The sequence below is a fragment of the Dama dama genome, chromosome 19, assembly GCF_033118175.1.
Source record: "Dama dama isolate Ldn47 chromosome 19, ASM3311817v1, whole genome shotgun sequence".
Taxonomy (NCBI): domain Eukaryota; kingdom Metazoa; phylum Chordata; class Mammalia; order Artiodactyla; family Cervidae; genus Dama; species Dama dama.
The window spans coordinates 67,782,805-67,798,722 of NC_083699.1; the positions used below are offsets into that span (position 1 = coordinate 67,782,805).

The 15,918-nt window shown below is 43.3% G+C and overlaps 1 protein-coding gene across 11 annotated transcripts in view; it reads right to left on the reverse strand.

The window, feature by feature from the left end:
- Positions 1-236: 236 nt before the first annotated feature.
- Positions 237-15,918, reverse strand: part of KCNJ15 (potassium inwardly rectifying channel subfamily J member 15) — a 63,551-nt gene continuing 47,869 nt past the window's right edge. For 5 of the 11 annotated variants that reach the window (XM_061167317.1, XM_061167319.1, XM_061167313.1 and 2 more), the window contains exons 2-3: positions 10,325-10,429; positions 237-7,822 (exon numbers count right to left, since the gene is read on the reverse strand). In XM_061167317.1, coding sequence (XP_061023300.1) covers positions 6,675-7,814 — 1,140 coding nt within the window. In that variant the 5' untranslated portion in view covers positions 7,815-7,822; positions 10,325-10,429 and the 3' untranslated portion in view covers positions 237-6,674. Of the gene's footprint in view, positions 7,823-10,324; positions 10,430-10,625; positions 10,644-12,345; positions 12,423-14,092; positions 14,339-15,918 lie in introns of those variants that run through there. The other 6 variants (XM_061167311.1, XM_061167309.1, XM_061167310.1 and 3 more) reach the window with 3 other exon arrangements.

The following is a 15,918-nucleotide window of genomic DNA, read 5'->3' on the forward strand; positions in this document are numbered from 1 at the left end:
ATACATTACTTTAGGCACTGGTAGAAAATACCATCTTAACAAGTACCTAGTCATCCCCAAATAATTATAATTACCATCATCAGAAAAAGATGTTTCAAATAAGAATTTTCTTCTGAGCTCTCTAAGAAAATATTAAATCCCTGTCCATCAGAGCATGAACTGTAACATCATAACCCTTCCCATAAAATGAGAAGTAACTCAAGACTTCAAAATTAGCTTTATTGTATTTGCTATTATTTTACAGATGAGAGAGATTCCACATATATAATAAAAGAAAGGTGATAGAGTTACATATGAAAACAAGAAATGGTTTGATAAATAGAGGGATGAATTCATAGAACATAAAAAGACATATTTAAAGCTGATTGGTCATTGGGTTCAGTGGTGACTGACTACACACATGTTAGTTTGAGATTTCTAAAATGTACCAAATAGTAGCTCAACCTTGAGAAGCAGGAGTCACTGTTATGCTAAGACAAATTTAAGACTAGTTAAAAATCAGAAGAAAGCAAGGACATGCATCTTGCTGCATGGTATAGTGATCAGATCAGATGGAGTGCTATATATAGCAAGAGAGCATGGTGTGACGGAGATTTTGGTGAATGCACACTGCCAGGATTTACAAAAAGTAGGACTGTTCGCTTGTAAAGTCTGCATGTCATTTGGGATTTCCATCTTCATAACATTCCCGTGAATTTCATTAAGTGGTATTTTGGAGTGAGTTCTTTTGGAATGGAGAGGACTGTTTACCAAAGCATTCTTTTTTGTAACTTACAATTCCATGACACTCTACAGAAATAATTCTTCAAAAATAGATCCAAGTTGGCTGTCATCCTGCCTTCCTCTCCTGACTGCTGTTAAATACTTTCTGTCAGCACACAAACACAGCTTCCTCTTGTGATCAGAAGTTTGTTTTTGTAAAAAGTCCCTGATATCGTCATACTTCCTGTAATGATTTTATTTCATACAACATCCTTAGTCTTAAGATTTGATTGCTGATGAAAGAATATGGTTACCTTATAGCAAAGTGTCGAAAAAAAAGTCATTCCTTTGAACTCCCATCCAATCATGCTCTTGGAACTCTTTACCTTTTCAGCAATATTAAAGGTATTAACAATAATAACAATCATAAGAATAATAAGCTAAAAGGTCATATTTCTTAGCTGAAAATCAACAGCCTCTGATTTTTTTTCTAAGAGAATGGGTACTATGTAATCAATTGTAGTAGCTCCCTTGGAGTCTAATTTTGAGTAGGTTCTACGTCTAACATGAATATTTTTGAAGGGTGAAATTAGATATCTTAGGTTGTTGTGAAGGCATGGATAGTAGATAAGATTTAGCCTTGAGGAAAGATGAGATCATAGCTAAGTACATCACAAGGTTGGAGCTGCTAAACAAAAAATGTGGTAACGGGCTTTTAGACGGATGCCTTTATCTTTGGTTTTACCCATCTAGCGGTGGTTAGTAATACAAAATGATGAGCCCACTGTTCCCAGCCTTTCTGTGACAAAGAACATGCCCAGAATTTACCTAAGACCCCTGTGTTTGGCTGAAATTATCTTTACTAGGGGTCTCTCTAGGTGGCACGGTGGTAAAGAATCTGCCTACCAATGCAGGAGACGTGCGTACAATTCCTGAGTCGTGAAGATCTCCTGAAGGAGGAAATGCAACCCACTCCAGTATTCTTGTCTGGAGAATCCCATGGACAGAGGAGGGCGGTGGGCTATAGTCCTTGGGGTCGCAAAGAGTCAGACACGACTGAGCATGTGTACACTGCACTCCCTTTACTAGTCATGTGGCCCTTTATCTACATATATGACACCTTGTGCATTTATGCTCATGTACCCATTATGTCTTATGACTTCCATAATCAATTCTTGTAATTTTATTAGGAATTAACTATCCACTCCAATCAGCAGCTTTTTCTCTGTCTTCCATTTTAACATACTAGCAACGTACTCATTGAAAGATGAGAGTGCCTATCCCCAGTTTTTAGGCATCTAAATGTCCGCAAGTTATTACTACTAATTTGGATTGATTATATTTAACCCATGGGTTTATTTGGCTTGCTAGAATGGTTGGCAAAGATGAGGCATAATCAACCAAGCACATGGGGAGCTGGGAGGAAACTGACTCAGGAGAACTGACAGAGGATGAAGATGAAGTGAAATGCCTGGAGCTTTATTTTTGCCTCATGTTTCTCTCTCATTATGTGTCTAATGGAAAGTTTTTGGAAAAAAAGTTGGACTTAATTCATCAGTGTTTCTTAAGAGTTAGGAAAATTGCTACTCCTGGGAAGCCAGAGGATATGATGATGGTTTGTTGTAATGTGAGACTGAATGACCAATATTTTCTCTGAAGTTTTTTTTCACTGGTAGAAGTCTGTTTACACGGAAGCCTAACTGGTCAACTATTAGCTTTAATCTTTTTACACCTTTCTCACTGCCTTCCTTACTCTGAGGACAAAGACGTTGTTTCTGATTTCTTTTAAAAAATCAAAACAACAGAGCAGCAATTAAAAAAAAGTCTACCAAAGAATATACAAATGCCTCGAGAAGTTAAGTAACTGCTTTATTTTTTTAAATCTAATTCTAATTCTAAAATTAAATTCCAATTATACTTTTTCATTGCAAATTCTTACTCTGCAGACTCAAACTCTTCTTCCAAGACACCTTACTCTGAAGAGCAGAAGCCACTCTTGGCTGCCCAGAGACCCAAAGACTGGTTGGCAGGACATTCTGATTAAAGATAAACTGAAATTCACAAAAGGCAAAGTATATGTATTAATAGTTAATCAATTAGAAGTGAAATGTTAAGCTTTAGACCTTCAGGGAGGGGTAAGTCTTCCTAAGGGAAGAAAATTAAGTGCACCTTGGACTTATGCAGGGTCAAATGCTGAAATATGCACAATGAAGAACTTGGAAATTAAGACTTGAAATGCCACTACCTTTCACTTGAAAAAAATTCCGTTTCAGAAGGCTATAGTAAAATAGCCTGCATTTATAACTAGCTATTTCAAATATTTAACAGAACAAAATATATAGCACACATGAAAGCCAAGAGTAAGAGGCTGGAAGGCTTTGCTATTGTCACTCCATCCGATGTCTAACTCTTTGACCAGAGACCGGGTTCAGAACCATGCCTAAAGATGAGGCTGCTCCTCTACTGAGCTACCAGGGCAGAGGCTTCTGCTCTTCCTGACTTTGCTTTTTTCTTTTCTTCTTTCTTCCAGATGATGTCCGAGTCCTGAAGGTTCAAGAAGGAAGAAAGAGTCATCCTGCAGTAGAAGTGTCCCTTTAAAAAAAAAAATCTGTCTTATTTAATCAACCCTGAATATTCAGTGGAAGGATTGATGCTGGAGCTCCAATACTTTGACCGCCTGATACGAAAAGCTGACTCCTTGCAAAGGACCCTGATGCTGGGAAAGATTGATGTCAGGAGGAGAAGGGGGTGACAGAGGATGAGATGGTTGGATGGCATCACTGATTCAATGGACATGAGTTTGAGCAAACCCCAGGAGACAGCAAAGGATAGGGAAGCCTAGCATGCTGCAGTCCTTGGGGTCACAAGGAGTCAAACATGACTGAGAGACTGAATAACTACAACAAAATGTACATTTTTATGGGATTGAAATCAGTGAATTCAGAGAAAAATCAGACAAAATAATTATCTAAATATCTAGTCCACTCATGCATGGCATTTTTTACTTTTAACCAGTTCTTTTAGGTTCCTGGAGTCATTTCTGGGCTGTAATTTCCTGATAAGTAAGAAAGAAAACCAAAGATGGTTTGTCTTGATCACTGAGTGAATCTCTACTAGACTGTTTCATGCAGTGCCTACTGGGTGCCCCGTCAGTACAATGCTGTTGCTGTTTAGTTTCAAAGTTGTGTCTGACTCTTTGGCCACCCCATGGACTGTAGCCTGCCAGGTTCCTCTATCCATAGCAAGAATACTGGAGTGGGTTACCATCACAATATATTTTATCACATAAATAAGACACGGCTTGCAGATTACACTGACTTGATGCTGTTCACATTCTGATTTCTCAAATGGAACAGAATCATTTTGAACAATTGCACTGAGAAGGCTTGATGCACTGGAAATCTTTCACAATGCAAAAACCCTTTTTATGGGTCAAAACGCTCTATTAGTTTGACTGTTCTTAGTTGGATGTTGAGTATGAGTCTGTTTCAGTCAGATTCATGTCCAGGTACAATCAAATAATTTTGCCACCTGAATCCTTTTGTGAGCATGTTAGCACGAAAGGATTTTGTACAAAGTAATAATCATTAAGTGTGCTTAGAAAATACTAAGTTTCAAATCAGACACAACTTTAGTGCTATTTATTGAATAGTTTGTTACAACATGATTTATTGACTGGTACAAATATTGGGTTCTGAGAAACTACACATTTATTTTGTGTGTATTGCAATAGATCAGATGATCAAGTCTTCCAAATTTGGCCAAAATAGATATGCAAAATGAACATAAAGAAAGACTTTTCAATCTTATGCTATATCATTGTACCATATGCAATATAAGTATGTAAGATTCCCAATCTTGATCACACTTAAATTAGCACTGATGTAAATCTGTGAATAAACTTTATGGTACAAGCGAAAAATTGTAAACATGCCGAGGCATTATCTTCCTGTGATTTCACTACATTATACAATTAAAAAGTTTAATAATTGAAAGGGCTCATATCTAACTACACTAATGTGACTTTTTAAAGAGAATGAAGATCTTTAACAAACTGCCATAAAATGATCAACAGAAACAAACAAAAAAACTTCCTGAATAACTGAAGACAATAACTTCTTGTGCACTAGGATTGTTTCTTAAACTTTCACAACTTCAACTCCATTGTTTTTATACCTGTGTTAAAATGTTCAGTTCCGGGTCAGAGGTTTCAGGCACATTTTCTCTTTAATGGCAGGAGACTTGGGATTATGGTAACATCATGATATGACACCATTTCACAGATAGCCTGAATCCAGATCACAGGCCTTGTTTGCTCTGAGTCCCAGGGCTCCCATTCTTAAAGAACAAAGTAAACATGAGCACATTTGTCAAAGACTTGCTGTCTTCATCACAAATGTCTTTGTGGATAATTTCCACAACCATGACGGAAGAGCCAGGAGGAGCATGCCTGTGTGTGTGTGTGTGTGTGTGTTCAGGTCTATGTGTGTGCAGGTCAGCATATGCATACACAGGGGGTACGGGGTAATGTGCACATCCATTCTTCATTTGAACAATGAATGTTCAAATCTGTCCTGGTCTGAATGATATGAGAGTTCACCTTTTGCACATTTAGCCAATCCTAGTGCATTGATTCTCCGCCCCCAAAGAAATGCTCTAAATCCTGCCAAAATCCAAATGTTACTCTGGAAAACTGAGTTGTATGAGATTTATTTCAATACTGAGGGCACCCTTTACACGCTTTCGGGGTATCAAGCTTTGTTCATGCTTCAAGGAGTCATCTGCATTTGAACTCCTTCGCCTTGGTTCCTCCTGTTCTTCATGGCCCCAGCCAATCTCCTGGACTTCAACGAAGGAGCAAATTTTTGATTGTTATGCAGCTGAAATTTTCTCTTGTGCTGATTGTAATCAGCAAGCATGTACTTGACTTGAGAGAGACAACCATTACTATCAAGAGTGTTATTTTGCTCTTGAAATGTCCATGGCAGTTCCTCTGTGGATAAGGTATTTTAATAGATAAGGAAGGAAACCCCTGAAAGGAATATCAGTCCACAATAAAGAACAGGGGATGAGGGATGAGCAGAGTCCCCTGGCTTCAGAAAGTTACTTCGGAAACTCTGTCGGGAGTGAAGCTTTGCAAACTTTCATTTTTGCATGAATCACTTGGCGATCCTGTTAAGATACAGACTATGACAGATTAAGCCCATATGGGACTAAGTTACTAATAAAGCTCCTGGATGACGCTGATGGGTGCTACTGACCTGTGAACGTCAGTTTAAACAGAAAGGGGCTAGTACATTTCAACAAAAAATTTAATGTGAACAATTACATCATCTCCATTTGCATGTTTTTACAACAGTTCATTCCTAATTTGGTCAATTTCACTCTGTACAACAACATGCACTGAAAAAGGTAAAAACGGAATTGTTATACTTTGTGAATACAGAGTCCCTTTGCCCCAGTTTATGTATGACCAGATAGCCTCCATTATAAATACTGTTTTCTCTGCTTGAAAAAATGAGTGTGTTTTAAAGCAACGATGTAAGTGGATACCGAACCACATTTCAGCTCTCAGTTGTGACATTTTTCATACTTGGACTGAATAAATACCTTATATTATAGCTGACATCCTTGTATAAGAAGTGCATTCCTTTCAGTATCAGCATCCTGAAATGTCTGTCCGCTCAGTAGGACATTGTTCCCATAGCCCTCCACCAGCTTTTTTGAAATACAGCCCCCTTTTGGAAAATTTGAATTTGGGGAGTTTGCTTCAGACAGAGCATTGAAGAAAGGAACCCTCTCAGAGGTGGCAAAGATTGTTTAAAGCCATCAGATCAGAGGAACAGGTCTGTAAGTCTGCGTAGTGTTTCAGGGCACGTCCACACTTTTTCAGTTTCCTGGTGATCTCTGCATTGGAAGGTAGCTCAGATGCGAAAGTCGCTCAGAGATAAGCCGAGGCAACACCACTGCCGTCAGACATTGCTCTGCTGCAGCAAAAGCGTTCTCAGCTCTCTTTCCCTCTGATCCTCCTGCCTGTACTTCTCTTCGAGTTTCTGCTTCTCAGCATCTGCACAGTAAAAGGTACAATCCGGGCTCTTCCGGATCTGTTCAAACTGACTGAAGTCAGCCACGTACTTGCCGGTTTTCGAGAGAGAAACGACAGGCACAAACTCGAAGCCCCAGTAGATCTCCTCCGGGATGTAAGACGTGCGGCTCTGGCAGACGGCGCTGGTGGACTCCACGGTGGCGTTGAGGAGGACCACCAGCTCAAACTCCTTCTCCTTCAGGTTCTGGGGGGTGAGATCCCGCAGGGGGCTTGTCTCATCCAGCACGTGGTAGAACGTCATGGGCAGGATGAGGAAGGGGCTCTCGGAAGAGGAGTCCACGTGGAACTTGACAGTGGCCTGGTTCAGGAGGATCTGCTCACCCTCCTTGGTGACGTGGGTCTGCAGGAGCTTCCCCGAGAGCTGGCACTGGATCAGGAGACTCTTCCTCATGTTGGCCACCTGGATCACCAAGCACAGCTTCCCGTTCTGCTTGGTGATGACGGCGCAGTGGCTGAACTTGATGGTCTCCGCCCGCTTTTTGGGTCTGGCGATTTTGGCCAGGAAGGTGCCCGTGATGAAGATCTCAATCAAGGTGGTGATGACCAGCTGGGCCACCAAGAGGAAGATGGCGTGAGGGCATTCCTCGGTGATAGAACGGACTCCATAGCCGATGGTCGTCTGGGATTCCAGGGAAAACAGGAATGCCCCAGTGAGGGAGTCCACTCTCATGATGCATGGGGTGTGATTGGAAGGGGGCTCATTGGGCTCCAGGTCCCCGTGGATAAAGGCAATGGCATAGTAGATCACCCCGAACAGAAACCAGGTCATCACAAATGTGGCGGCAAACAGGGTGAGCTTGTATCTCCACTTCATGTCGATGACGGTGGTCCACAAGTCTTGGAGGTAGAGCAAGTATATGCCATCCACTTTGTCAATTCTCACGTTGCTGTGCCCACTCTTGGACATGACTCGGGGTCTGCTGGCCTTGAGGCCAGCACCAGTGGTGTGCTTCACCAGGGGCGCGCTGGCCATGCTGATGTGAATCGGGTCCATGGTCCGGCTCATGGGGCCACCTAAGGAAAGGACAAAGAAAGACGTCCCCTTACTGCCATATGTCCATATGGTAGAAACAGGATACTCCTGCGAGATAAAAGTGAACGTACATGAAAGTTCACAAGAAAGGTGAAGACCGAAGGCCAGATTCATCGACGTGTACCTAAGGATGGTGGTAGGATAGAGTGCAGAGCATAGACTGGAGACCAGGAGACTGGAGTTAAATTCTGACTTTCCAACTTATTCACTGTGTGACCTGGGGCAAGGTATTTAACCTCTCTGGACCCCAGCTACCTAATCTGTGAACTAGGAATACAGTCTACTTCTCAGAGTTTTTGTGATGGTTGAATGAGATAACGGCTGTAAAGTGTCAAAACAGAACTTCACACTCAAAAAATGATGCTAATCTTCTCTTTCTGATATCATACTCACAAGCATCCACCCCACAGAGTATTATGAATATTTATGTATATTCAGCTCTCAAGGGTTTTCAAGTATAGAAAATTTAAAAATAAGTTGACTTAGCATAGGGCCAGTACTGATATAACTGAAATGCACCATCCATAAGATACTTATTGATATAGCAATGGAATATGTTAGCACAAATTTTAAAACCTTGGGTAGTATTCATTAAATTTTTAAAAGCTATTCTTTTGCATGATATAGCAATAGCCGTTAATAGCCATTCATTTCCTCCCATAGTCTGATGAATTATTTGGAATCCTTGATCTGTCCCAGTTCTTGATTACAGTGGGAAAGATCAAGCTACCCAACAACCAAAAACAAACTTAGAGCAAATAATCAAGCTTTATTAATGGCTTGATCAATAGGCTGGTTATGCTGAGATACAAGTTATCAATATAAAATATTAGGTGTGGCATTTAGGTATGGCACAAAAATTCTGCCTTACTTCTTTTGAGCTAAGTAGAATCAACCTAAGAGTCTATTTTAAAGAGCTAGCGAACAAGTACATAAGTACAGACATCTGACATTGTAGCAGAACAGACTCACCTGGAAGAGGTGCTAGGCTGCCACGCTGTGCCACAGAGAATGCCCTGCGTTTACAGACAGGGAAAAGCTGGGGTGAGGCCACACAGCATCTCATAATGCCTGCCTCGTGAATGAGATAAGTTACCCCGACATTCCTTGGAAAAGATAATGTGAGTGATTACAGGGTAACTACCTGGTTGGCATGATTTTCCATCTCAGTGGCATTTTAAGAATAATAACAATAAAAAAAAAATTCTCCCTTTAAAAAGACACTGGTATACAGTGGTCTGTGATTCATGCCGTAATCTGTGCTGTTGGAATAATGTTTTCTCAGTAGACGTTTCTTGAAATAATCCTCTGGGCAAATCCCTTCAAGGAATCTGAAACTGTATCCATTAAAGGCTAATACCTGTTGAGGATGCGGTAAATCTGTCGGGCTTTTTAATTTTCCTCTTGCACTGTTAAGAGTGTGCCATTTACTGCCTGCCCCTTGAGATGATCTTTTTTTTTTTTTCCCCCTCAGAAAGCGGAGTCTCTTTTTCATTTTCCTTGCAAAGAAGGGTCCTATGTTATCCAGAATTTATTTTTCTTGTTGAAGCCTATTCCACTAATTTGGGGACCAGTCTAGATGAAAAGTAGACTTCCCTGGTGATCTAGACAGTAAAGAATCTTTCTGCAATGCAGGACACTCGGGTTTGAGCCCTGGGTTGGGAAGCTCCCCTGGAGAAGACCATGGCAATCCACTCCAGTATTCTTGCCTGGAGAATCCCCATGGACAGAGAAGCCTTGTGGAGTACAGTCCATGGGTTGGCAAATAGTTGGACACGACTAAGTGATGAACACTTAGATGAAAAGTACAGGATATAATTTAGCGTGGGCTTTGTCAGACCCTCAGCAGCCCCTCTCAGGAATCAAGAGGAAAGCGACCACAGTGGAAGTATGGAAACATAATGCCAGGCTGGCATGCCCAAGTGCCCAGTCAAGCTCAGAACACGGGCGCTGGCAAAGACAAACTCAGCTTATGGACAAGTAATTGCATGCGCTTAAAATAAAACAAAACTCTTAGGGGAAAGTGCATGCCATTCAACCCACTGAAGGGAAAACAGAGGCTTAAGTTTTCTTGTGCGCAAGACACACAACTGTCCTGCGGCACAAACGAAGCTCCCAGCTCAGCCTTCTGCCAGATCCTGGGAGACTTGGCCCTGTTTTCATGAAGGCAGGGCCACGACACTTCTGTTTTAACCTCTCTTTCAAAGGGGCCGAGGGCCAGGCTAGGGATGAGCTGACTCTGTCTCCTCTTTCTCCCCAAAGCTCTTGTGCTGCAGTTTTCCACAACTGTTGTTGGAATCAATGACCCCGATGGCCATCAGAGGATGGGGGTCATACACAGGGAAGAAAACCTAGATGGATGGGGATGAGGGCCTTGGGATCAGCCTCTCGCTGTGGAAAAGAGGGGCTGGTGGACAGCAACCCAAGGCTAAACACCCACTCCCTCCCTCCCAACACCCCACACCCCCAGAACCGCGTGCTACCTGGGGGCTCACTCGGCCGGCGGGTCAGATGGTGTCTTCTCCAAGGCAGGTGGATCGTCCTCACTCCCCTTCGCCCACCTGGCTAGCATGGGACTCTGCTACTTCCTGAAAGAAAGAGGGCCACGTGGAGCTCACAGGTGTTTACTAAGAAACTGACCCGGTGAAACTGACCCTCAGCGTTCACCTTCCACCCCCGCCCCCCCGGCGATCTGGCAGGGTGCCTGGAATAGATCAAGCCTCAAGGAGTGTTTCAGGAATGAAACTGAAGCCCCAGCCACAACCCTCACTGTAGAATTCCCACCCTCTGGAGGGAGCTCGGTAGTAAAACACCCTGGAAAGAGTGGGTTAACTCACCCCCACTGAAGCCCACTATCGACTGACCGGCAAACAGGGAGGCAGGAAGGGGAAGTGCAGAGGAAGTAAACAGTGAGAATTGGAAGGGAAGAGTCTAGAATATTTTTACCGCCTGTGGAAATGCATTATTACTGTTGAGTCATAGAACATTAGAGTTTAAAAGAATGTCAGAACCAAGGCATCTGACACACGGTTTTCAAATGAGGAGACCTGGGAGGTTGCAGTGACTTGTCTTGCCCATGGCAGAAAGAACAAGTCTTTGGGAGCTAGACCAGAGTTCTTGTCAGCACACAAACCCTCTTAAATCTCCGAAGTTGAATGCAATTTGTTCTGATGTCACTAGGCTCTTTGGCATGCTCCTTTTCTGAAATACTTCTTACTAAACTATACATACATATATATACGGTAAGAATGGAAGATCAAAGAAATTAACTACTGTGAGCTGGAGCACACCATCCCATCAGAGAGAAACCAGCCTGTAAATGGACAGAGAGACCCTGACCAATTAGGAGAAATACATATGCAAACACTAAGCAGGAACAGAGGAAGGACGGAGCCAGAAATGGTCCAAAGTGGGACGTGTTAGTCACAGTCATATCTGACTGTGTGATTCCATGGACTGTAGACTCTGTCCATGGAATTCTCCTGGCAAGAATACTGCAGTGGGTTGCCATTCCCTTCTCCAGGGGCTCTTCCTGGCCCAGAGGATCAAATTCAGGCCTCCCGCATTGTGGGCAGGTTGTTTACCATCTAAGCCATCAGGGAAGCCCAGCCCAAAGTGGGAAAGGTACAGAAAATAAAAGGACAGTAATAAAGATTCAGGTGAGTGAGAACAACACTAAAGCTTCAGATCACCAATTACAGTACTCATCATCATAAATAGATAACACGAGAGCCAGGGACCAGCCACTCTTCTAGGTGCTTTTCACGGGTGGCCATAATTAGCCCTCAGAGCATCCCACAAGGAGGAAACGGGGCCACAGAGAATCCAAGCTCTCAGCAGCGGGCACCCGGCGGGAGGGTCCCCCTGAAGCCCCTGTGCCCACACTCTTGACCACCCTGGCGAAGACGCTCGGACCCTAAGTGCATGAGAACCTCCCAGCAGGATTGGCGTTTCCGATTCGGTAGGTTTGGGGTGGAGCCCGAAAATCTGCAGGTCTAAGGAGTTCCCAGGTGATGCTGCTGCTCCAGAAACACACTTTGAGAACCAGCACACTGGATACAGAAGCTGAATCGTATCAACATCTTAACAGCTCTCCCCCGCCTGGTGAATATCCTATCTCCCACTCGTCCTTAGAGTTCTAAAGTAACACTATCGCATATAGACGTGGAGAACATCTGTTTATTGCTTTTCAGAAATGCCCAGTCTCCACCATCCTTATAAATAAATGAAAGCCAGTGACCCAGTGGCCCAAGGCTAAGTACTAATTCTTTAAAGAAGCAGAAGGGCTTCGCTGGTGGTTCAGTGCTAAAGAATCTGCTTGCCAATGCAGGAGACACGGGTTAGATCCCTGATTAGGGAAGATGCTGCGTATCACAGAGCAGCTGAGCCCGGGTACCACAAACGGCCTGTGCTCCGGAGCCCAGGACCTGCAACTACTGGAGCCGGCGTGTCTAGGGCCTGTGTCCACAGCCAGAAAAGCCGCCACAGTGAGGGGCCTGCATACCGCAACTGGAGAGTCGCCTCCACTCTTCACAGCCAGAGAAGAGCTTGCTCAGCAACAAAGACCCTGCACAGCCAAAACTAAGACAGATAAATAAATAAAATTATTTTTAAAGGAGCAATATATGGAGAATCGGATCAAAACTATAACACATTATCTATATTTATCATATGAATATTATGTTACAGAATATGTAAGCATTATATGCAATAAAATTTGTGTTCTATAATATTTACAGTAAACATATATAGATATTTATATTACATTAAATATGTAATGTAATATAAATAATGCTAGTAGAAATATCAGCCAACATTAAGCACAGGCAAGTCTTTCATTTCCACAATAAACTTTCACCCACCACTTTTACTAACTAACCTGTCTTTACAGGGTATCTGACTCTCAAAAATGGGATAACTGGGCTAACTTTCACATAATGCTTGGCTGGGAAAAGAAACTATGGTTTAAGAATGATTTTTCCTTCCTCGTAGTACAACACTGTAAACTTCTAAGAATGTAGAACTCTGCTGAGTCAAATTTTGGAAATTTTCAGTTTTCCCGTCCTGGGATAAAGTTCTGTGTTCCATGGTGGGCTAACAGAATGCATGCACTTGCGGAAAAAAATAATTAAAAAATGGGGAGACAGTGGCTCCCTAAACCTGGAGCTTCTCAGTCACGCCTCCAGTGATCTCATTCTACATACCTTCAAACGGGGTGGCAAGGTTTAAAGTGAAATTCATATCCAACCATAACTTCCCGACTTCCAGACTAGAATTGGAATCTGAGGGACTCTGACTTGAGAACTCTGGCAAAACAGCTGCCTGTCTGTAAGAAAAGTTGCTTAAAAAGCTTTCTCAGGTGTCAAATATTTCTGACAAAGCAGTCTTTTGATGATCTCTCTCTTTGCTAGGAATCTGAAACACCTGGCTGATATTTCACTTGAAGGGTACATGGGTTTAAATATTAAGTGCTGAATTTTTTTTTTTTAAAGAATGCTTGACAAGAATGTAGTTGGGGTTCACTGCACTCCAAAGGTTTAAAAGTAATGGAAAATAAACTCAGCGAGGCTTAGCTATCCTGTCTCTGGGTCCTGTGACTGTGGTCACATAAACACACGTGCGGGGGCCTTTGGCGCTGGCCTCCCGCCACCTTCCCCCCGCTCTTCGGAGCAGTGGCGGCCTAGCTCCAGTGGCGGCGCCTCCTGCCCTGAATCCGCTTCTTGGCTCCCTCCGTGGCAGCTGAGGACACGGACGGCTTTGCCCAGGTGGCCTCAGAACTGGGCGTGCTCATTAAGGAGAACAAGGTGCCCCGAGTGGCCCGTCAACAGGTTCCCAAGGCGGGGCCCTTTGGTTGTCATCTGCCGGGGAAATGACTCTTTCCTCCTGTAAACCCTTCTGAGGACTAGGGGTGGCTGGCAGGACTAGCAAGTTTGAGAGGCTGTGGCATTGGACATTGTTCTCCATGAGGAATATGGGGGTCTGGTTAAGGTTACAGCAAATTCATCACCCGGTGTCCTGTATCTTAATGAGCTGCCTTTGAAAATAGGAACTTGCAACCTTGTTGGGGGAGCCATGGTCACTTTTCCCTGTGGTGGTTGTGGCTTCCAGCCTCTGGGGGGCCCATCATCCGTCCATGAGCCTCCTTCCCCGGGTCGATCCCTGCTGGGGGATGTGTGTTCACCCTCTGGGTCAGATGTGGTCATGTGACCGCCTCTGCCAATGGCATGTCGCTGCGGTGACCCAAGCCTCACCTGAATTGAGTAAGGATGGCTCAGTTCTGGTTCTGCCCTCCTCTCAGGGGAGGCTAGGAGTGGACTGTTTCCTCCTCTAGACAGTGATGGGGGCTGAGGTGGGATGAGGGAGACCTTCGGAAGTGAGCTGTAGCTGCACCCAGGCTGACTTGTACCACGGGAGAGAAAAGAGTCCTGTGACCTTGTTGAGTTCTTGGACTTGTCTGATACTGTAAGTGTAAGTAAGTGTTAGTCGCTCAGCCGTGCCCGACTCTTTGTGAACCAATGGACTGTAGCCCACCAGGCTCCTCTGTCCATGAGATTTTCCAGGCAAGGATACTGGAGTGGGTCGCCATTTCCTTCTCTAGGGGATCTTCCCAACCCAGGGATCGAACCCAGGTCTCCTGCACTGCAGGCAGATTCTTTACTGACTGGGCAACAAGGGAAGCCCCTTGTCTGATACTGAGACACAACCAGTGAGTCTGATCACAGCGAAGCTCTTACTACATATTTTTGTATTTTAGGACTAAGTGTCTGATCTAAAAGGTACTGTATTTAAAAAAAAGAGGTGAAATCTTGAAATAGCCCTCAGTGTGAACTTTGAATGTTGGTCTACGGCTAAACACGGAATAGGAAAAGAATATATATACTACCACATGTAAAGTAGATAGCTGGGGAGAAGTAGCTATATAACACAGGGAGCCCAGCCTGGCTGTCTGTGATGACCTAGAGGGATGATGGGGGGTGGGAGGGAAGCTCAAGAGGGAGGGGACACATGTATACTTATGGCTGATTTTCATTGTAGTAATGTAGAGACCAATACAACATGGTAATTTTCCTCCAATTAAAAAATAAATAAAAGAAATATAAACCTCGTAAGATTTCAATGGGAGGAAAGATTTGCCTGATCCCTAAGGACAGCATAGAAAAAGTGAAAAATTCTTTTCATTCCATTACTTTGAAATCGTTACTTAAATTTCTCAGGAAAAAGCAGTTTTTCAGGGTAAGATATAAGAGCCTCAGGTCCCGTTGTTCTTATTTCTGTGGAGCAAGAAGCCCTTGTTTAAGGATCATGTAGCATCATGATCTGTGATGACCAGCACACCAGGGCTTATGTCGTTGATAGCCTTCATGTGGGCTGGGGGCTGCTACAAAAGGGCCTGGGCCCTTTTCAAACCCTGGTGTCTCAGACGGTAAGGAATGTGCCTGTAGTATGGGTGACCCAGGTTCGATCCCTGGGTCAGGAAGATCCCCTGGAGAAGGAAATGGCAACCCACCCCAATATCCTTGCCTGGAGAATTCCATGGACAGAGAAGCCTGGCGGGCTATAATCCATGGGGTCGCAAAGAGCTGGACATGACTGAGAAACTAACATATACACACTGATAGTATTTTATTTAATCCTTCTCTTTACCTTGTGAAGAAAAGTGTTTTCTTGATTTTCTAAATGAGGAAACTAAACTTTGAGAGATTCAATCATTTATACGTGTTCATAAAGTTAAAGGGCCCCGTTGGCGAGCCAGACCTGTCTTCATGCCTGTGCTCCTGTCTAACCAAAACTAACTGTCCTCAAAACTAACCTCTGTCCTCAAAACTAACTCATAGAGGACATCTCTCACTGTTGAGGAATGCTGTGTAGCACATTGTAAAATGAGTTCTGGCTCATTACATGTTAATAGCCCTTAGAGAATCAACAGCTATAATTGATTTATTGCTTATCCTGTGCACACCTTATTTAAGGAGCCATATATTAACTTAACTCTCACTTAGATTCAGAAAGGATTAATACCATTATTCCCGGCTTCCAGGTAAAGAAATAGATCCAGCACAAGGTCTGTTTGAGTCTT